The 19,009-nt window shown below is 33.9% G+C and overlaps 1 protein-coding gene across 4 annotated transcripts; it reads left to right on the forward strand.

Moving 5' to 3' along the window:
- Window positions 1–8,306: 8,306 nt before the first annotated feature.
- Window positions 8,307–12,782, forward strand: LOC115949642 (plasmodesmata-located protein 2-like). Of its 4 annotated transcripts, none has more exons than XM_031066927.1 (4): window positions 8,313–9,461; window positions 9,693–9,809; window positions 9,915–9,965; window positions 12,343–12,782. In XM_031066927.1, exons 1-3 carry the CDS (start codon window positions 8,687–8,689, stop codon window positions 9,920–9,922), a joined length of 900 nt encoding a protein of 299 aa, XP_030922787.1. In that variant the 5' UTR covers window positions 8,313–8,686; the 3' UTR covers window positions 9,923–9,965; window positions 12,343–12,782. The 4 variants fall into 4 exon arrangements, with proteins under 4 accessions (XP_030922789.1, XP_030922787.1, XP_030922786.1 ...); XM_031066926.1 differs by having other exon boundaries at window positions 12,385–12,782; XM_031066929.1 differs by lacking the exon at window positions 12,343–12,782 and having other exon boundaries at window positions 8,307–9,461; window positions 9,699–9,809; window positions 9,915–10,361.
- Window positions 12,783–19,009: the final 6,227 nt, after the last annotated feature.

Genomic DNA, 19,009 nt, shown 5'->3' on the forward strand with positions numbered 1-19,009 from the left:
AGAGGCTTAGGTCATGTCATGGATAAATATGAAACCTGTGTTTGTTTTCTTGGAAAATATGAAATTTTAGTGTCCAATTATATTGAGAGGAATCAACTACTTCATTCTAACATATCTGAAATTATTTTCCTCTATTTTTTTTTTTCTCTTGGTTTGTTTTCCTGTCTTTATTTTAATTATAGTTGCAAGAAAGAAGCTGCTGCAGCAGAAACCTGAAACCATCACACACCACAATAACCAGGTACTCTTTTTTAATTGAGAAATGCAATTAGTCTTTAAAAGTGTTTGGTAGATTATTATGTATTAATTAATTAATTTTAGTAAATTAATAAATTGCAATGACTCAAATCAAGTCCCTTTTAAACGAACAATGCCAACAAGCAAGAAAGTGTTATTATTGTTCTAAAACGTACCATTCTATTCTTGTTTTGTTTGTGACACAATCATCTATTATTGCAATGGGTGTCCTAAGTATGTCGAGCTTAACTTTAATCCTCAGCTCAGTTCATCGCGCTCTCTCTTTTGCCACAGTCTCTCTTCCAAACGCAACATTTCGGTGTTGGGCCGCTACCCAATAATAACATACTACTATTTTTTTTTGCTGAAATAATAACATACTACTTATTAATGTTATTTAGAATATTTGAATAAATTACATTTTTGTCTCTCAAATATGAAGTTGGTTGATTTTGTTTTCTCAATTTATTTATTTTTTAACTTTTTGAATTTTAAATTTGTAGCAATTAATCACTTTACTTCATTTTCCTTTATATATTATTGAAGTGATTAATATAAGGATGAGATATTGAGGTACACTGTTTTTTTATTAATATTTACTAACAAGGTACATTGTGTTTAATGTTCCAAAATCCAACCAATCACATATTTTAAAAGTAAAAAAAAAAAAAAAATGCAATATATGAATGTGGCATTACTCATATCTCTCGTTATTAAAACTAGCACGTAACCCGCACTATGTGCAGTTACAATTCTACATAAACAAAGATTTTTAGATCCTTTACCTCAAAAAAAAAAAAAAAAAAAAAAAAAAAAAGATTTGTAGATCATATGTTTAGCTATAGTAATTTATTATTTTAGGTTGTATTTTTTGTTTTAATTCTCTTTATATTGTAGCTTATATTTAACTTAAATCATGATAATTTTATGTAATTTTTTGTTAGTACTTATTTTAAATATTAGACAAAGTTTAGCTACAAAATTGGTTGTAGCTTAAGGTTACAAGTTCCTTTAATAAAATTAACATTACTATATATTTTGAAAATCTAACCGTTAAATTGCATGTTCTTTACTCTCTTAATTCATATGTCAAATTTTGTACCGATCATATATTATTTAATATATGATCTATAAGTTTATATTTTATGCATAATTTCAAATTTTTCTTGAAAGCACTATGTGGTTTCAAGGAGGAGTTTTGATCCTAATTATCCTATATATATATTTACAATTTGGTCAATAGAAAATATTTATCATTTTTTTGGGTACTAAAATGAAAATTATTAGTTGCCCACATAGTGCTTCTAGCATAAATGCCACGTATTATCCCAAGATCAACCTTCAGGTGGTTTAGATCAAAGGTATTTATACAAACAAAAAAAATTAGATTAAGAGTATGATTGTTTTTTTTTTTTTTTTTATATGTTTAATTTAATTTTGGACTCTTTTTTTTTCATTGAATAATTAAATTGGCAACAAAAAAAATCTTAAATTGTCCATGTGGCACAAAATTGGACTTCAATTAAAATCCAATTTAAAATCTAATTAAATTTTCTCTTAGTTTTGACATTATATATATATATATAGAGAGAGAGAGAGAGAGAGAGAGGTTGACGTACTTACAACACCCATTGCAATAATAACATTTTCTTGTTGGCATTGTTCATTTGATTTGAATATTTGCAATTTATTAATTTACTAAATTAATTAATTAATATGTAATAACCTACACTTTTACACAATAATTACTTTAATTAAAAAGAGGAGCACTTTTTTTTTTTTGGCACAATTGCACTTTTAGTCCCTACATTTTGAAGTTTTTCCATTTTAGTCCCTACATTTTATTTTTTCCATTTTTAGTCCCTAAACCAATTAACGCCCCTTCATTTAAGTCCTTGAAGCTAACTTCCGTCACTAATCTAACGGGAACCAGTAACGGATGAATAAAATAATATTAAAAATTTACTGTAGCACTGATATATCAGTATATAAATTTAAAAAATTAATTTATTAATTTTAACTAAATAAAAAAAATAAAAACATAAATAAAAAATCATGTTCAAACGCATCATCTTTTTGAAAGTCCAGACCCATTCTTCTGGATCTTTACCCAGAATAAATGTAGGGAATAACGTATCACAATTGAAACAACCCCACCCACGCTGTCCGTCAAGCCACCAGATCAAACAACTGAGACCCAAAATCCATCAACCAAAAACTGTAAAGGGAGAGCCGGTGATGGGTGGGTTTGTTCTCTCTTTTCTTTGTCTCGAACCATCTCTCTCAGATCGGCATGGAGGGTGTGGGTTTGTGGGGATCGGCGTGATGGAGGGTGTTTGTTTGTGGAGATCAACGTCTGTGGTGGAGATCGGCGTTTGTGGTCGAGGTTGAGGTGTGGGTCACGATGGTTGCTGGGCTGTGGAATCGATGAATTGGTGGTTGGGTTATGGAAATCGGTGACTGGGTTGTGGGAATCGGTGTTTGGGTTATGGGATTCGGTGAGTGGATTGTGTGGGTTTCGATTTTGGTGGGTTTGGGTTTGCTCAGATCTGCGTGGGTTTGGGTTTGCTCAGATTGGCGTGGGTTTCGGGTTTGCTCAGATCGGCGTGGGTTTGCTCAGATCGGCGTCGATTTTGGGTTTGGGTTGTGGGTTTCGGTTTTGGTGAGTTTGGGTTTGTGGGTATGGATTTGGCAGTGGTGGCGGTGGTGGTGTTGTTGGATTTTAGGTGGTGGTGGCTGCTGTGTTGTGGGTTTGATGTTGTTGTTGGGTTGGATGAGAAAGAGCTTCATTTAATTTAAATAAAAAATGACCAATTAGGGAATATGGAGGTCGTTGCTGGGTTTGCTCTTTGATTCTGGGTTTGATGTTGTTGCTGAAGATTGATTATAGGGAAGAACACAAAGAACATGAACATGTTCTTCATGTTCTTCCCAAAAAAAAGAGAAACAAAATTAATTGAAAATCTTTTTTTTCTTTTTAAATTTTATTATTATTTTATTCATCCATCAGTGTTCCCGTTAGATTAGTGACGGAAGGTAGCTTCAAGGACTTAAATGAAGGGGCGTTAATTGGTTTAGGGACTAAAAATGGAAAAAATAAAATGTAGGGACTAAAATGGAAAAACTTCAAAATGTAGGGACTAAAAGTGCAATTGTGCCATTTTTTTTTTTGAGAAAGAAAAGAGGAGCACTTGGTTGTTGTAGTTTCAAGTTTCTATTACTATCGCATATCCTTAGTACGATGGTTACTCCACAGATATAAGTGCTTGTGAGGTGTGTGAGGCAAAGGTCAAGATTCAAGTCTCTAGGAGGGAGTTTCACACACATATACACTTAGATTAAGTTAGAGTAGAATTTCTATCTTATACAAAAAAAAAAAAAAAAAAAAAAATTTATGCTATTGAAATAAAGACAAGAAAACAAACCAACCAAGAGAAAATGAGAGAGGAGAAGATTTTCAGATTTGTTGTATCAAGTAATTGATTACTCTCATTTCTAAATAATAAAAAAAAGTAATTGATTACTCTCGATATAATTGAACACTAATAATTTAATATTTTCCAAAGAAGCAAACACAAGTTTCATATTTATCTATGATAGGACCTAACCTCTCATTAGCCCTTATTTTGTTGATAAGTATCCAATTAAATTCACATTCATAAATAAATAAATAAATAAATATATATATATATATATATATATAAACTCAACTTTCAATTCTTAAAAAAAAAAAAAACTCAACTTTCAAAAGATATCCGCTTTATGGCTCATTGTTTCAGATTTGATAAGTTAGAAGTTTTGGAAAGTGGTCCTGTTTGATAGGGCATTTCAAACACCCATTTTTAGTTTTTAAACAACATTACATACATTTTTATCCACACGTATTTCAAAAAATTATAAACAATACTACTCAAATTATTCTACCAAATAGGATTTTGGCCAAAATGCAAAACTCATCACTTTTCATTTTAGTCCTTTAAATTTGCATTTTATCATTTCAGTCCTCTAAATTTCAATCCTCCTCAATTTAGTCCTCCATAAACATTTCATTCATTCCTGCAGTTAACATGCTCAAAACTATGTTGTTTTGGCCTTAATTTAATATTTATTTAATTATTTATTTCTTAATTAAAAAAATCGTTAATTAAAAAGAATCAAAAATTAAAATAACACTCATCCTCATCTGAAGAACACGAATTGGACAAATGAACACAGATGGAACCTTAGATAAGTCCAGCTCTTCAATCATCTTCTTCAGTCTACACCAGCTCCAACAAACCCACCCAAAACCCCATCTTTGACAGCAGTGTGCAGATCTAGAACATGCCCATCTCCATCACCTTCATACCCCAATAACCCCAGCTGGCCATCCCTAATAGAGGGTTGAAACATATGCATTTTCAGAATCCCCTTTTGAAACTAAAAACCAAACCAAATATACAAAACACCCACCCAAAATCACTGAACTAACAAGACCACTCTTCAAGGCACATTACATCTATAGCTTGCATTGGCCTAAGTTTTTTTATCCCAAAATTCCCATTTAGGTATTTTTATAAATTCTTTTTGTTCAAGTGAGATTCGGTGTGATCTGAGCTTTACTAGATTGAAGTCATGAGAACTTTCCAATGACACCTTATTCGTTCCAAACCATGGTTGTTCGATTATGATGTAAAGGAGATTAAATCACAATCAAGCTTTAGGACCTCTTCTCTTTTTCCTTTTTCTTTTTTTTTTAATATTATTAAATGGCTAAGTTTTGGGCACCTTTTTTTTTTTGGGCAATATCTTGCTTGCCTTATGTCCGATCTAGGTTCGTGAGCAGTCATTTTAGAAGGGATTATCTATCACAAGAGCTTGAATTTATCACGATCAAAATTATCAAATTTTTGGTCAAATGTTAGTCAAACTTGGGAACACTTATTTTAGGAGATAGATTTTGGTGTAACATAAAGGAATTTTGTGGTTGGATAAAGTTTTGAGTTTGTTGATTGTCATTCAACTCGATCAAGATGTAAGAGACCAAATTGACACAATTAAAATGTTAAGGACCAAATTGAATTATGATGTAAAGAATATGAACTAAATACGTAATTTACTCAAAAATTATATTTTTTGATAAATGCAATACAAGTAAGGTGCCGAAAATAAGTAAAGGCCAAACTCATTGATGCCCCGTGCTAATTATTGAGATCCATATTATTTCAGCTGTTGATTTCAATGCTACAATTCTGAGAATAATGACCAAAGGAGAAGAAAGAAACAAAAAAGAATCTTACTGCTAAAATGGCGAATACAGCTAAACGTCTGCTCCCTAATTTTTATACCCTCCATACTTCAGTGATTTAAAAAATTTTTTTTTTGATAACTACTTTCCCTACTTTAGTAATTTTACTATTTCAAACCATTGACATTATAAAACAATAGGGAGTACAAAAAAAAAACTATACTAAACTTTGTTGTGTGCTTGCTGCTACCATGTATAGAGTAACATTCACTCGAAGGAATAAATTTAAAAAAAAAAAAAAAAAAAACCTCACTCACACACTTCATATCCAATTCAAATTTGAAACCTGGGCGTTTGTTTTGTGAGTTCTAACTCACTATTTCACATTTCAAACACACTTAGGGTGAGTTTGGTTCAGCTTTTTGTAAAAGTACATAATAAAAAAGTGGAGTTTTCAAAAAGTGCATAATGAAAAAGTGCATTTTCAAAAAGCTGAGTGTTTGGTAAAAACTGTTAAAAAGTGCTTTTTGAAAAAACTAAGTGTTTGACTAACACTTATAAAAGTGGCAGTTTGAGGGATAAATTACCAAAAAGGATAATGTATATATAAGGGAGTTTATTTCATACTTTTTTATTTTTATTTTTTTTTTTATGTGAGTTTGGTTCATACTTAAATCAACTACTTCATCATACTTAAATCAATTTTTCTCTTTCTAAAAAAATTATTTTTTTCTCACCAATATTAGCTAATAATAACCTATCACTTAAAATTTATTATAAAAGTATTGTGAAAATATTGTGATAAAAATTGATACTGATTTTAATTTTAACGTGCTATTAAAATTATTTTTTCCTCTTTTTAAAAAAATTATTTTTTTTCACCAATATTAGCTAATAATAACCTACCACTTAAGATTTATTGTGAAAATATTGTGATAAAAATTGATATTGATTTTAATTTTAACGTGCTATTAAAATTATTTTTTTCTCTTTCTAAAAAATCATTTTTTTCTCACCAATATTAGCTAATAATAATCTACCATTTAAGATTTATTGTGAAAATATTGTAATAAAAATTGATACTGATTTTAATTTGAACGTGCTATTAAAATTATTTTTTTCTCTTTCTAAAAAGGTTATTTTTTTCACACTAATATTAGCTAATAATAACATACCACTTAATATTTATTGTGAAAATATTGTAAAAACATTATGATTCCATTTCTTTTTCTTTTCTTTTTTCCTTTTTTTTCCCCTCTTTTTTTATCCTCCACACACGTACTGCATTTCTTTTCTTTTCTTTTTTTCCTTTTTTTCCCTTTGTTTTTTCTCCTCCACACACATTCCCTTCCACTTTTCTTTTTTAACTTCTTTTCTCTTTTGCAATCTACCACTTCCTTCAAACTCAGAACGTTCCAGCTCTCCTTCTTTCTTTCTTTTTTTTTTTCTTTTTTTTCTTAGCACTTCGTTTCTCCCTTTACTAAAAATATACCCTTACTCTTTTCTGCTCTTTGTTTTTCCCAGAACATTCCACAGACTCAATAGAGCTCTCCTTCAATCATTCTTCCTCTTTTCTTTTTTTCTTTTTTTTTCCCCTTTTCTCTTAGCACATCGTCTGTAACACCCATGCAAGGGATTGATTTTTTTTTTTTTTTTTCCTTAGCTGATTTGGGAATTTGTTATAGATTTTTGTTGTGTTTGGATTTGGAAATTTGTTATTGAGGGGGCAGAGCAGAGGGATGAGATGAGAGGAATGAGGACCGCGTGAGAACTGAAGCCATTTATCAAGGGTAATTTGGTATTTTTCTGCAGAGCCCAACGGATACCATTCAAACGCACATTCGACTTTTTGTTTATGGACCTCCAGAGGTCTATAACTGTCTTGCGCGTTTATGCCTTCATCCAAAACGCAACTTTTATATAAAAGTTGCGTTTCTGCTTCACCAAACGCATATTTCCATCTAGCTTTTAGACAAATGCGCGTTTCAGCCCCTAAAAGCTGAAACAAACGGGCACTTACACACATTTCAATACATTTTTTTACCCATATGTATATCAAAAATACCCTAAATACCTTACTCAAACTTATTTACCAAACAGACCTAGTTACCAAAAGGACAAAACTTAGGTACAGTATTTTAAGTACTGTTTTTTAGGTTCTTCTTTTAAGATTCAGTCATGTGACTACTTAATTAAAAAATACAGTTCTATTTCATGAGAAAAAATCTACATAACAGAATCTTAAAAAAAGAATCTAAGGAATAATACCTAAATACTGTATCTAAATCTTGCCTTTACCAAAAATATCAGTTTATTAGACATTGGTTCCTTCGTAACACAGAATAAAAAATGAATCACGAAAAGTTTAGCAATAATTTATCCAAAAATCAATCTCCCAACTTTGTTTTAATATTCAACCTAACTGCTAACTGTGATGTGCTAGTAGTAAATGATTCATGTAGTTGTCATGAGTTGCTTCTCCAAGTTAAATATTCTTGGGCAAATGCTGGGCTCCAAATCTTAAATGGCATCATCACCAGTTTCTTGTGCCCAATACCTCACGTACTCAAAACTTAAATTTTAGAACAAAAAGAAAAAACAATAAACAAACCCATTATTCAATTCATGGTTCATGGTTCAAAGTTCAAACCGTAGCTCAAGTATGATGTACTTCAGTCAAACTTCATGCACCTCTTGCCCACAAAATCAGATTCCTCCACATCTCCCTATTACTGTATTACATGAAAGAATTTTGTCCTTTTTTTTAAGCATTAGTTATTTTTATTTTTAGTGTGTTGTTTAAAACATTTTTGTTCTCATTCTCTGAACTGAATCTCTTCAAATATTAAAAGCTAACATTATTAAACCCCAAAAAATAGTTCACTGTTCCAAAAAATAATATATTTTTATCAATGGTACACACTACACACTGTACTCTGCGTAGAGTGGAGGTAGCACATATCAGACACCTCAGCCTCTGCAGCTGCATGTCTCTTCAGACTTAAGAGGTAAGAATAAGATAGGAGTATTCAAAGGTAAAGTGAATCCCATCCAAAGCACCACAGAACCAAAAACCAAAACCAAATTCCAAACCCTTTTTGAGCAAAAAGCAATAGAAATCAAAGAATCAAAAACAAGACCCCCAAATCTTTCCCACAGTTCCAACCACAAGAACTACTTCTCAAAAACCTGCCATGATTTGATCCCTCAACTCCACCCCAAATGGGTTTTTCCTCAAAACCCTTTTCTCTTTTCCTTTATTCTCTGATTTTCCTTACCAATTTGGAGCTTATCCCACTTGCCAAATCTGTTTCTAATACAGATTTAGTTTACAAGGGGTGTGCAAAGCAAGCCTTTTCAGATCCAACTGGGGTTTACTCACAAACACTCTCAGCTCTCCTTAATTCCCTTGTTTCACAGTCTTCAAAGGCCAGGTACTTCAATACCACCTCTGGTACTGGCCAAACCACCATCTCTGGTCTCTTCCAATGCAGAGGAGACCTTAACAATGCTGAGTGTTACAACTGTGTCAACAAACTGCCCCAAATGGCTAACAGTCTTTGTGGCAAAACTGTAGCCGCTAGAGTCCAGCTCCTTGGCTGTTACCTTCTATATGAGGTTTCTGGGTTTGCTCAGATTTCAGGGTATGAAATGCTCTACAAGACTTGTGGCTCAACCAACGTGGCTGGAGTTGGGTTTCAGGAGAGGAGGGACTCAGCTTTTACTGTGTTGGAAAATGGGGTTGTCAGTGGCCATGGCTTTTACACCACGAGCTATCAAGATGTGTATATGTTGGCTCAGTGTGAGGGGGATTTGGGGGACACAGATTGTGGGGATTGTGTGAAGAGTTCTGTGCAGAGAGCTCAGGTTGAATGTGGGAGCTCTATTTCAGGCCAAGTCTATCTGCATAAGTGCTTTATTAGTTATAATTACTATCCAAATGGGGTTCCTAGGAGATCTTCTTCATCCTCCTCATCTTCCTCTTCATCTTCATCAGGTAAAGTTCCTGTTTTTACCTACAAAATTTTGATTTTCATCTAGATTAATGATGTTTTCTGCTTTATTTATTTGTTTATTGTTTATTGACTAATTTATGTATGGGGCTTTTCTGGCCTAATCCCAAGCCAGATTAGTGGTTATTTACTGTATGAAACATTGAACATTTTTTTATTTAGTGTAGTTTTATTAATATATTGATGTTGTGAGATGTGTTTTAAATTAAATGTAGGGACAGGTGGAAATACTGGAAAGACAGTGGCTATAATATTAGGAGGGGCGGCAGGAGTTGGGTTTCTAGTTATTTGCTTATTATTTACTAGAAATTTGATGAAGAAACGTGATGATGGTATGTATGTCTATCAACATGAGGTTGATTTTTTTTTTTTTACCTGCTTTTTCTGCTTCTAATGTTGTTACCAATTTGAATTTTTTTTTTGGTATTTTGGTGCAGATTTTTGATAGGAGAAAGATGAGCTTCAATAGAAGCAAAAGTTCATTTGAGGTAGATTCTTTCTACAATATTATTTTTGTTTTTAGCTAAAGGAAATGGGTTTTTGTGGCGGATAGAAGTGAGAGAGAGAGAGAGAGAGAGAGAGAGATTAGAGAGGGGTTTAGCTTTAATTTTGGGGATTGTTATTACTTACCTACCTGTTAGGTAAGCATTTGTTAAGCTAAGTGAAGGAATGAAATTAAGAAAAATGTTTACAAAAGCAAAAATTGTAAGAATGAATGTTTGTTATTTTGGGTGGTGGTCCTGGTGGATGAAAAAAAAAAAGAGGGTGGACTACTGGGATTTGGCCTTTAAAAGAAAAAAGAAAAAAAAAGTCATAGCCATAGCCATGTGGGTGTTTGTCTCTTTTCTCTAATCTCCAGATGAATGCATCTCCATTTTCTTGAATTTCTTCACACAACTTTATGCTTTTTAGAAAGTTGCAATTGCAAACCTCTCTCTCTCTCTCTCTCTCTGTCCTTTTATTTTAAAAGTACATAGACACGCTCCCCCACACGCATTTGTGTATATTTGTTAATTTGGGTCTGATAATGACACTGGCAAACGTAGCAAATATCACAATCTTCTATATGCTATGGGAAGATAAATTAATCAATCACTTTCACTGTCTATGCCTTTGGCTCTGGCTTTCCATGCACTACCTTGATTTGAGTGTTACTAAGAGTCTTAAGACCTGGTGATTGCTTTTCATAAATAAAAAAAGACCTGGCGATAAGCTTACCCTCCATTATGTTAATGAAACCTTACAGAATGATAGTACCCTCCATTGCGTTTTAATAGTAAACATAAGAATTTCTCAATAAAATGCTTTTAAATTATCTCTCGCTTGCATTTGGGATTTACTAAAATCATTCTGATATTTATTTCAACAAAGTACATCTCATCTATAAATTTCATTCAGGGTCCATTTGGGATCAGTTTATTTTGTTGAAATTGAAAATTTTTTTGCTGAAAATACTGTAGATAAAAGTAAAAATTAGTTGAAATAATACAATAAGATTCATTAATAGTATCAAAAAGTGCTGGGAGACTTATAAATAGTAACAAAAATAAGCTGAATATAAAATAAGTTTGCAAAATTAAGCCATGCCAAACACATACTCAATATGTTATAGGTGTACTCCATATTACCTTCCAATTGGTGGATTTCAATTTTTTTGTTGATGGATCTCAGCTTCTAGGATTTTTATATGCATACGATATGTTTATACACTAAAAAAGATGCTAAAGAAACAAGAACGACGGATATGCTGAAGAAAAAAAAGAACAATGGGTCTGCCTTTGCTTTGGGTAGAGGAGCTCCTCAGATGTGGATTAGGAATCAAACTCTAATGAATCTCATTTTTAATGAAATTGCTATCATCTTAATTGAATTCCCTTTTTATCCAACACAAAAATATCTTGGCGAGCAATGTTGGAGATACAAAAGAATATTACTAACTTATTGAGATGTTGTAATTAGTGTAACATCATTTTCTTGTGATCTAATATCTGACACTATTTCAAAGGCACAATGGTAAAAAAAAAAAGATGTGACAATGTTTTATTTTAGTCTCTGTGTATCGTGTTAGATGCCTAAGAACTTTAAGGTCATATGGTTTTAATCAACTATGTCTATGTGTATTGTTTATGTCGGGTCTTATTTATTTTTTTGATAAATATGACAAGTTTTGAATGTGTGATGCTGGTTCCTTTATCATTAGGCCAAAATATTTGATTTTTGTTATAGGTAAGATTTAAACTCAAATTTCTTATTTGACGATAAAATATTTCACCAATTGAACTGATAAAAACTTACTTCATCTAGGTCTTAATTATCTTTAGAACACCCTATTATGAAGTGCTTTTAATTATCTTTAGATCACCTCGATTATGAATTGCTTTGTGCTTTTGATTCTTTATTCTGCATCATGGAGGCTGGGATATTTGTATTAATAGAAGCCAAAGAAAAATCAAAACTCAATCAAGGTCCGCCCCAAATATCAGCTCATACTGCATCGTAATTTAAAACAATTTTTTATTTTTTTTTTAACTCATAATCTGCCTTTCTCAAGTCGTGATAATATAAGAAAATCAAGTATCAAAAGGAAAAAAAGAATCAAGGATAAGATATCTATAGCCTATAGGGAGATAGGGAGCACACACAATTGACAATAGATATGAATGCTCCTAAAATATTGACAATGGAAGTATGGATCCACTGAACCAACAGGACCTGACCTCTCTCTCCAATTATTTTTCGACACAAGTGTCTAAAACTTTAGTAGGTTGGGATTGATGTATTAATTTCCCATCTAAAATTATAGACTAAAGAATAAAGATATTGATGTGGAAGCTTCGTGACATTGCTTGTGTTGTGCATTGCAAGATGATGATGATTAATTGATCATTGATGCTCCTCCTCCTTCAGATTTCAGAGCTCCCTACATATGATGACAATGGATTTCACGCGGAAACACAATTGGACAGACAGTTGTATTGTATACCATGGCTTTTATGGATGTAGCAGTAGCAATGATTGGTCAAAGCTGTTAACGTGCACTATTTCAGAATGCCGCTATGGGTCAAATATTCAAGCTGTGTACACACTCTAAGTTAGCTGTATACACTACACAAGTACAAAAACAATACAATACAGTTCATGCTGAATCAACTCCTACGTACACAAAATATATGTGGATCCCATTCTGTTCATTTATTTATTGTTCATTTATGCTGGATGAACTCCCAAGTTATTGTTTAAAACTAGGGATGCTGAATCAACTCCTACGTACACAAAATATATGTGGATCCCATTCTGTTCATTTATTTATTGTTCATTTATGCTGAATGAACTCCCAAGTTATTGTTTAAAACTTGGAAGCTAAGACTGCTTTTTAGCTTAAAAACTCTTTTTTGCTTTCGAGTTTAGATGAGTGTGCTAAGTAAAGTCCTATCTTCAAGCTCTAAAAGCATAAATAAATAAGGGTAAATGGTATTAGGATCTCCTAAACTTTTATCTTGCTTAAAACCGTCCTTTTACTTCTTCTTCTTTGCCAATTTGGTACATGAAACTTGGTTGGTGTACCAAGTAAACCTTGCTATTAGTGTCTCGTCAAATTGTTAATGGAGAGATCACATGACTTGAAAACAAAAAGAAATAGTAAAGAGATGTAGAATTTTTTTATGGGCAACCAAACATTAAATAAAATATACCCAATCCCCAATATCACGGCTAAACGAAGGTTGAAGTTCACCATTCAACCATTTCCAAATTCCTTCACTAAACCATCACCAAACAAACCAACCCCCCCCCCCCCCCTCCTTCAAAAAAAGAAAAAAAAAAAAAAAACACCCCACAAGTGATGTGCTTAAGGAGATCCATTTTTCCAAAGTATTCAAAGTTGATATGTTCAAATCCCCACAAGTCTAGCCAACTTAATAGTATGACAAATTAACGTGTTGTTTGACAAGTATGGTACTAAGAATCTTGTAACTCAATTGACACATCTTACTAAATAAACTTAAATAATTTATTGAATAAAGAAAAGAAACAAATTACAATATAAGGGAATCAAACTCCACTCTCCCCAATTCCCAAAAGAAAAATCTATAATGGAAGAAATGAGAATCATTCCCTCGAGATTACACAAAAGAGCCCATCTAGCTACATAATGAGCCACTAAATTCACCTCCATATAGGTGTAATCTACAAAATATTTTGTGAAATAGTTCAAAATGAGCTTAGTTTCGTCATACATTTGTTCAATCGACCAATGAGAAGATATTGAGTTTTGAAGTGGTAGAATGACATTTAATGCATCTCCTTCACTAATGACAAATTCTACTGCCTTTGTTGCTCTACCCTTGTTGTTTTGGCTTATGCTTTAAGACGATCTTGATCATTTGTCAATTCTGGCCATGCGAATATAACTTCTTTGTTATGATGTCTACCTATTGCTATTGGGCATGTTTTCTCTTCACTTATTTCTCTTCAAAATTTACTTTCACAAAAGGAGGGAGGTGTATCCCATGAATTTTCTCTTGAGTTCTTCTCACTTGTATAATCTCAAGACATTAAAATGTCTAGGGTGTATTTTATTAATTTGACTACATAACACCAAAGGATCTGGTAGTTCCCTTTCATTTTGCTTTATGATGTGATTTCTTGTCATCTATATTATATTACAACATATAGCTGTGAATAATATGAAACTTCTTTTTAGTACTTTTGGCACCTTCAATTTTGCTTTTGAATGTAGAATAGTTTTGAACCATCAGGTATGGAATTAAATTGCATATCATAGAACATGATTGGCCAAGGAGACAAAAACAAAGGATTTTTGCAATTAGGCATTCTATAAAGAGATGTGTTCGAATCTCTTCTTTGGCTTCGCATAAAACACATCATTTATCTTCAATGTCCATTCTTTTTTGAATTACACCTTTAGTCGGAACACTTTACCAAGCAATCTTTCTTGTATTTTGAGTTTTCAAAATTGCTTCCAATCTTTGACTCTTTGTTTTCTAAGGTACTGTCTTTTGACTTTTTTTAGAGAGTTGAATTAGTTGATAGACCAACTTAGTTGTGAACTTGCCCAAATGGCTAGGGGCTCATTATAGGGACAAATTCAAATCCTCCCCCCTCTCGACCATCAATGTAAAAAATGAAAATAAAAACAAGAAAGTTACACTTTTCCATAATAAACTATATCTTTTTTATTTCTATATAACAAACATAAACTTCATTAAATAGAAAAAGTCATAGATACATTATGGAGAAGAGCTTGTTCTAAAAAAAAAGGACTCTTTTCAATCCAAACACAATAATCATCTATGTCATAAGCATGTTTAGCTAAAAAATTAGCACGTTTATTTTCATTACGATGAACATAATAGAAATTTACATTCCAAAAATCATGTACAACTACTGTAATTCCATAAACTATTGAAATACACTATATAGCCTATTGTCGTATGTTTTGACGTTAAGTCTAATAAAATTTAGTATTAAAAGACTAATTCACTAATCCATCCAAAACGGACAATAGAGGGTATATTGGTCTTTTGAAACTATACTTCATTATACTTAACACTAAAGTCTTCTTTCTCAAAAAAAAAAAAAAAAAAAAAAAAAAAAAAAAAAAAAAAAAAAAAAAGTCTATAGCAGACATAAATGTTAAAAAAAAAAAAAAATTAAAAAGGCATGTGCATTTTTGTTTTCAACATTTAAAAAAAAAAAAAAAATTAATTAAACCGATTTGAGCTTCGCGCTTCTTCCTCGGCGGAGTTCAGTCACCATTTGGACAAACAAAATCTTCAGTTTCTGCGTTCAAACGCAGCGGAAGAAGACACCAAAAAGCTCCTCCATTCCATTTCCATTTCCATTTCCATAACATGAACGATGCATTAGACCCACGCATACTCCATGCCCAAGCCATCAAATCCATCTACACAGACCGTTTTGTCTACAACAACCTCATCACACTCTACTCCAAGTCTAACATCAACAACCTCTTCTCTTATTCTCTTCGCCTCTTCCACCAAATCCCATCTCCCAACGTTGTCTCATGGACTGCCCTCATCTCCGCTCACGCCAACTCCCTCTTTTCTCTCCAACACTTCGTTTCCATGCTCCGCCACCCCACTTTGCCAAACCAGCGCACTTTTGCTTCTCTCTTCAAAACCTGTACCTCACTCCCTTGCTTCTGTTTCGGCCTTTCACTCCATTGTCTTGCGCTGAAACTTTGTATTTCTAACGAACCCTTTTCTGGGTCTGCGCTTATTAATTATTACTCTAAATATCGGCTTCCTGGTGATGCTCGTAAGGTGTTCGATGAAATTCCTGAAAGAGATGAGGTTTGTTATTCCGCAATCATTGGGGGTCTCGCGCAAAATTCACGCTCTATTGATGCATTGTCAATGTTTGTTGATATGAAAGCTTGCAATGTGGCGTCCACGATGTATAGTGTATCTGGGGCGCTTCGTGCAGCTGCAGAGGTTGCTGCATTGGAGCAATGTAGGATTATACATGCCCATGCGGTTGTTACTGGTTTCGATATGAATGTGATTGTGGGTTGTGCTCTCATTGATGGGTATGGAAAGGCGGGTTTTGTCTTGGATGCAAGACAGGTTTTTGATGAGAATTTGTTGGGAATGAATATCGTGGGGTGGAATGCATTGATGTCTGGTTATGCACAGCAGGGGGATAAGAACTCGACCCTTGAACTTTTCAATTCGATGGAAGCTCGAGGGCTTGTACCTGATGAATATAGCTTTCTAGCAGTCTTAATGTCTTTTTGCAATGCGAATTTGGCTGTTGAGACTGAGCAGTGGCTGACCCGGATGAAAGTAGATTATGGTTTGGAACCAGGGTTAGAGCATTATACATGTTTGGTGGGTGCATTGGGACGAGCTGGTCGATTACAAGAAGCTGAGAGGCTTGCAATGACAATGCCTTTTGTGCCAGATGCTGCAGTGTGGCGGGCATTGCTATCGAGTTGTGCATATCATGGTGAAGCGGACATGGCTTGGGCTATGGCTAGACGGTTATTGGAACTGAACCCACATGATGACTCAGCTTATGTTATTGCTGCCAATGTGTTATCAGCTGCAGGAAGGTGGGATGAGGTTGCGGAAGTGAGGAAGTTGATGAAAGATAGAAGAGTGAAGAAGGAAGGTGGGAGGAGTTGGATCGAAGTGCAAGGAAAAGTTCATGTGTTTTTGGCTGGGGATAGAAGGCATGAGAGAACAGAGGAAATTTATGAGAAGTTGTCAGAGTTAATGAAAGAGATTGAGAAATTAGGTTATGTGCCAGTTTGGAAAGAGATGTTGCATGAGGTAGGGGAAGGGGAGAAAAGGGAAGCACTTTGGTATCATAGTGAGAAGTTGGCAGTGGCATTTGGAGTGGTGAGTGGAGCTGCACCACCAGGGAAGGCCCTAAGGATTGTGAAGAATCTAAGGATTTGTAGGGATTGTCATGAAGCGATTAAGTATATGAGTAGAGTATTGGAGAGGGAGATCATTGTGAGGGATGTAAACAGATACCATAAATTTTTAAATGGTAGTTGTTCTTGTGGAGATATCTGGTAAATTGTAGGAAATGAGCCTCAATAATGCTGCTCAAGGGAGAAAGAATGCATGCCCTTTAAATGTTATGGGTGTGTTTTCTGTACTTTTTAATTTTTTTTTTATCATTGTTCTTCCTTTTTTAAGTTTCACTGATAAAGGTGTTATGGTCATGGTATAACAGTTGACATATACATTACTTTCAAGTAGTGAGTCTTGTTTTGTTAAATCCTATGCCACATAGGTATCCATCAGGAAGATCAATTATTCAACACTCTTCATCTTCTTCTTTTATTTTATTTTTTATTTAAAAAAATCAAATGGTAGAGGTCTACCCCAGAATCCCTTGTAATAAATCCCTTCCTTAATATGTTGAACCCCGGACCTTCATGTTGGTGGATGTGAAGTTTATGTTTTACTGGAAGTACTGTTTCAATGTGTAGGTTCTATTATAGAATTCACTAGCGAACCCCATGCTGGCTTTGCAAATCTTCTTGTGCACCATCTGCATGATCAAGTATAAGGGATACCTTAGAATTTGGTTGGATGATTCCGATAGTTCTCCTCCTTATGTATGTGGAACACATTACATGCACTCCAACAACCTGTTATAGTGATGTGGTGTGGCCTGCTAGTTCATGGCATCACTTTTTGCTTTATTTAAATGAGTTTTTCCATTGATCGTTTTATTAAATAATGAGCCTATAATTTTTGTGGCTTAAGTTTTGCACTTTGATTCTATCATTGAAGATGATTATTCTTTTTCTGTAGTATTTGAGTTTCTCTTTAGTGTTCGATTGTAAGAATTGTTCCTTTCTTTCCATGCTTATAGGAACGAGATGTTGTGATGAGAGATGCCGTCCAATTTTGCATGGGAAGAAAAACTACATACAGCTTGGCAAGAGGTAGTAGCAACTAGGTTATATGCCCAATAATTTTTGTTTCACATTCTGAATTTGGTAGAAGATTTTAGTGTCAATTGAAGCATATTATGTTTCTGGTTTTCATTTACATTTTTCTTAATTATTTAAATATTGTTGTCACAATGTGCAAGAATCCTTCATGATCAATTGAAGATTGGGAGGCAACATGGGGGGGGTACGTAGTTTCTTCCTTGAGTCCAAACATTTTCAGTTAGTTTTAGAGGAAGGGGGTCGTTATTTTAAGCTATAGATTTTTGAGAGAGGCAAATTCTTTATGAGATCAGTTTTCTTGGGCAAGAACGCAGCACATTGGTTGATGTTAAACATAGAACACATTGTTGTTGGGGTGAGCCCCAAACAGTTCTTTTCTCTTAGAGAAGGAGACACAGCTTTTACTCTCCAATGGAGTTCCAACTCCTTTGGCCAGTTCTTGCTGTTGACTGAGCTCAAAACAGGTGGGTCTAGGAGGTCGATTATCATACCGGAAGGTAAAGAGAGATATGGCTGGAGGGCTTTTGGCCTTGAACTTAGAAAAGTGTTGAATCCTTCTCATTATGCAGTGGGAGAAAATGGTCCCAAATTCATTCCTCAGGTGTGGAGGTTCAACCTGGAGGCTCATTCTAGAACTTTTGCTAAAGTTGTACAAGACTTTCATGGAAGAGTAGAGGATAGAAAGAAGCCTATGCAACCAGGAGTCTCAGTCAAGGGGAAGATACCACATAAAGGAGAGAAGAAGATGGGAGATTTTGAGAATCACAGGTGCAAAGGTAGGGGATTTTCCGGTGAAGTTATCTGATAAGATGGAAGGGGTGGGAGGGGTTAGGAGGGAGAGCTGCATTCTTGAGGAGGCAGAGGGCGGTGAGCAAACTTTGGCAGACCCTAGGATTAGTGTACCTAGCAGTAGTTTGAATTCAAAAGTTTATGACAGAAGGAAGAAGAGTGACGTTTGGAGTGCTGGCTGGTCAAGGAGAGGTCTTGTCGTGGAAGTTGATGTGATAGGAAGGAGGCGGGTTTTTTTGGGAGAGTAAGAGAGGGGGTGGTACGAAGAGCAGACTTGTTTCTCGG

This window comes from Quercus lobata, chromosome 6 (genome assembly GCF_001633185.2).
Source record: "Quercus lobata isolate SW786 chromosome 6, ValleyOak3.0 Primary Assembly, whole genome shotgun sequence".
NCBI classification, from domain to species: domain Eukaryota; kingdom Viridiplantae; phylum Streptophyta; class Magnoliopsida; order Fagales; family Fagaceae; genus Quercus; species Quercus lobata.

Coding starts and splice junctions, on each gene's coding strand:
- LOC115949642 (XM_031066927.1), top strand. CDS start 8,687: ATGGGTTTTTCCTCAAAACCCTTTTCTCTTTTCCTTTATTCTCTGATT. Junction 9,462..9,692: donor TTCCTCTTCATCTTCATCAG/GTAAAGTTCCTG, acceptor AATTAAATGTAG/GGACAGGTGGAAATACTGGA.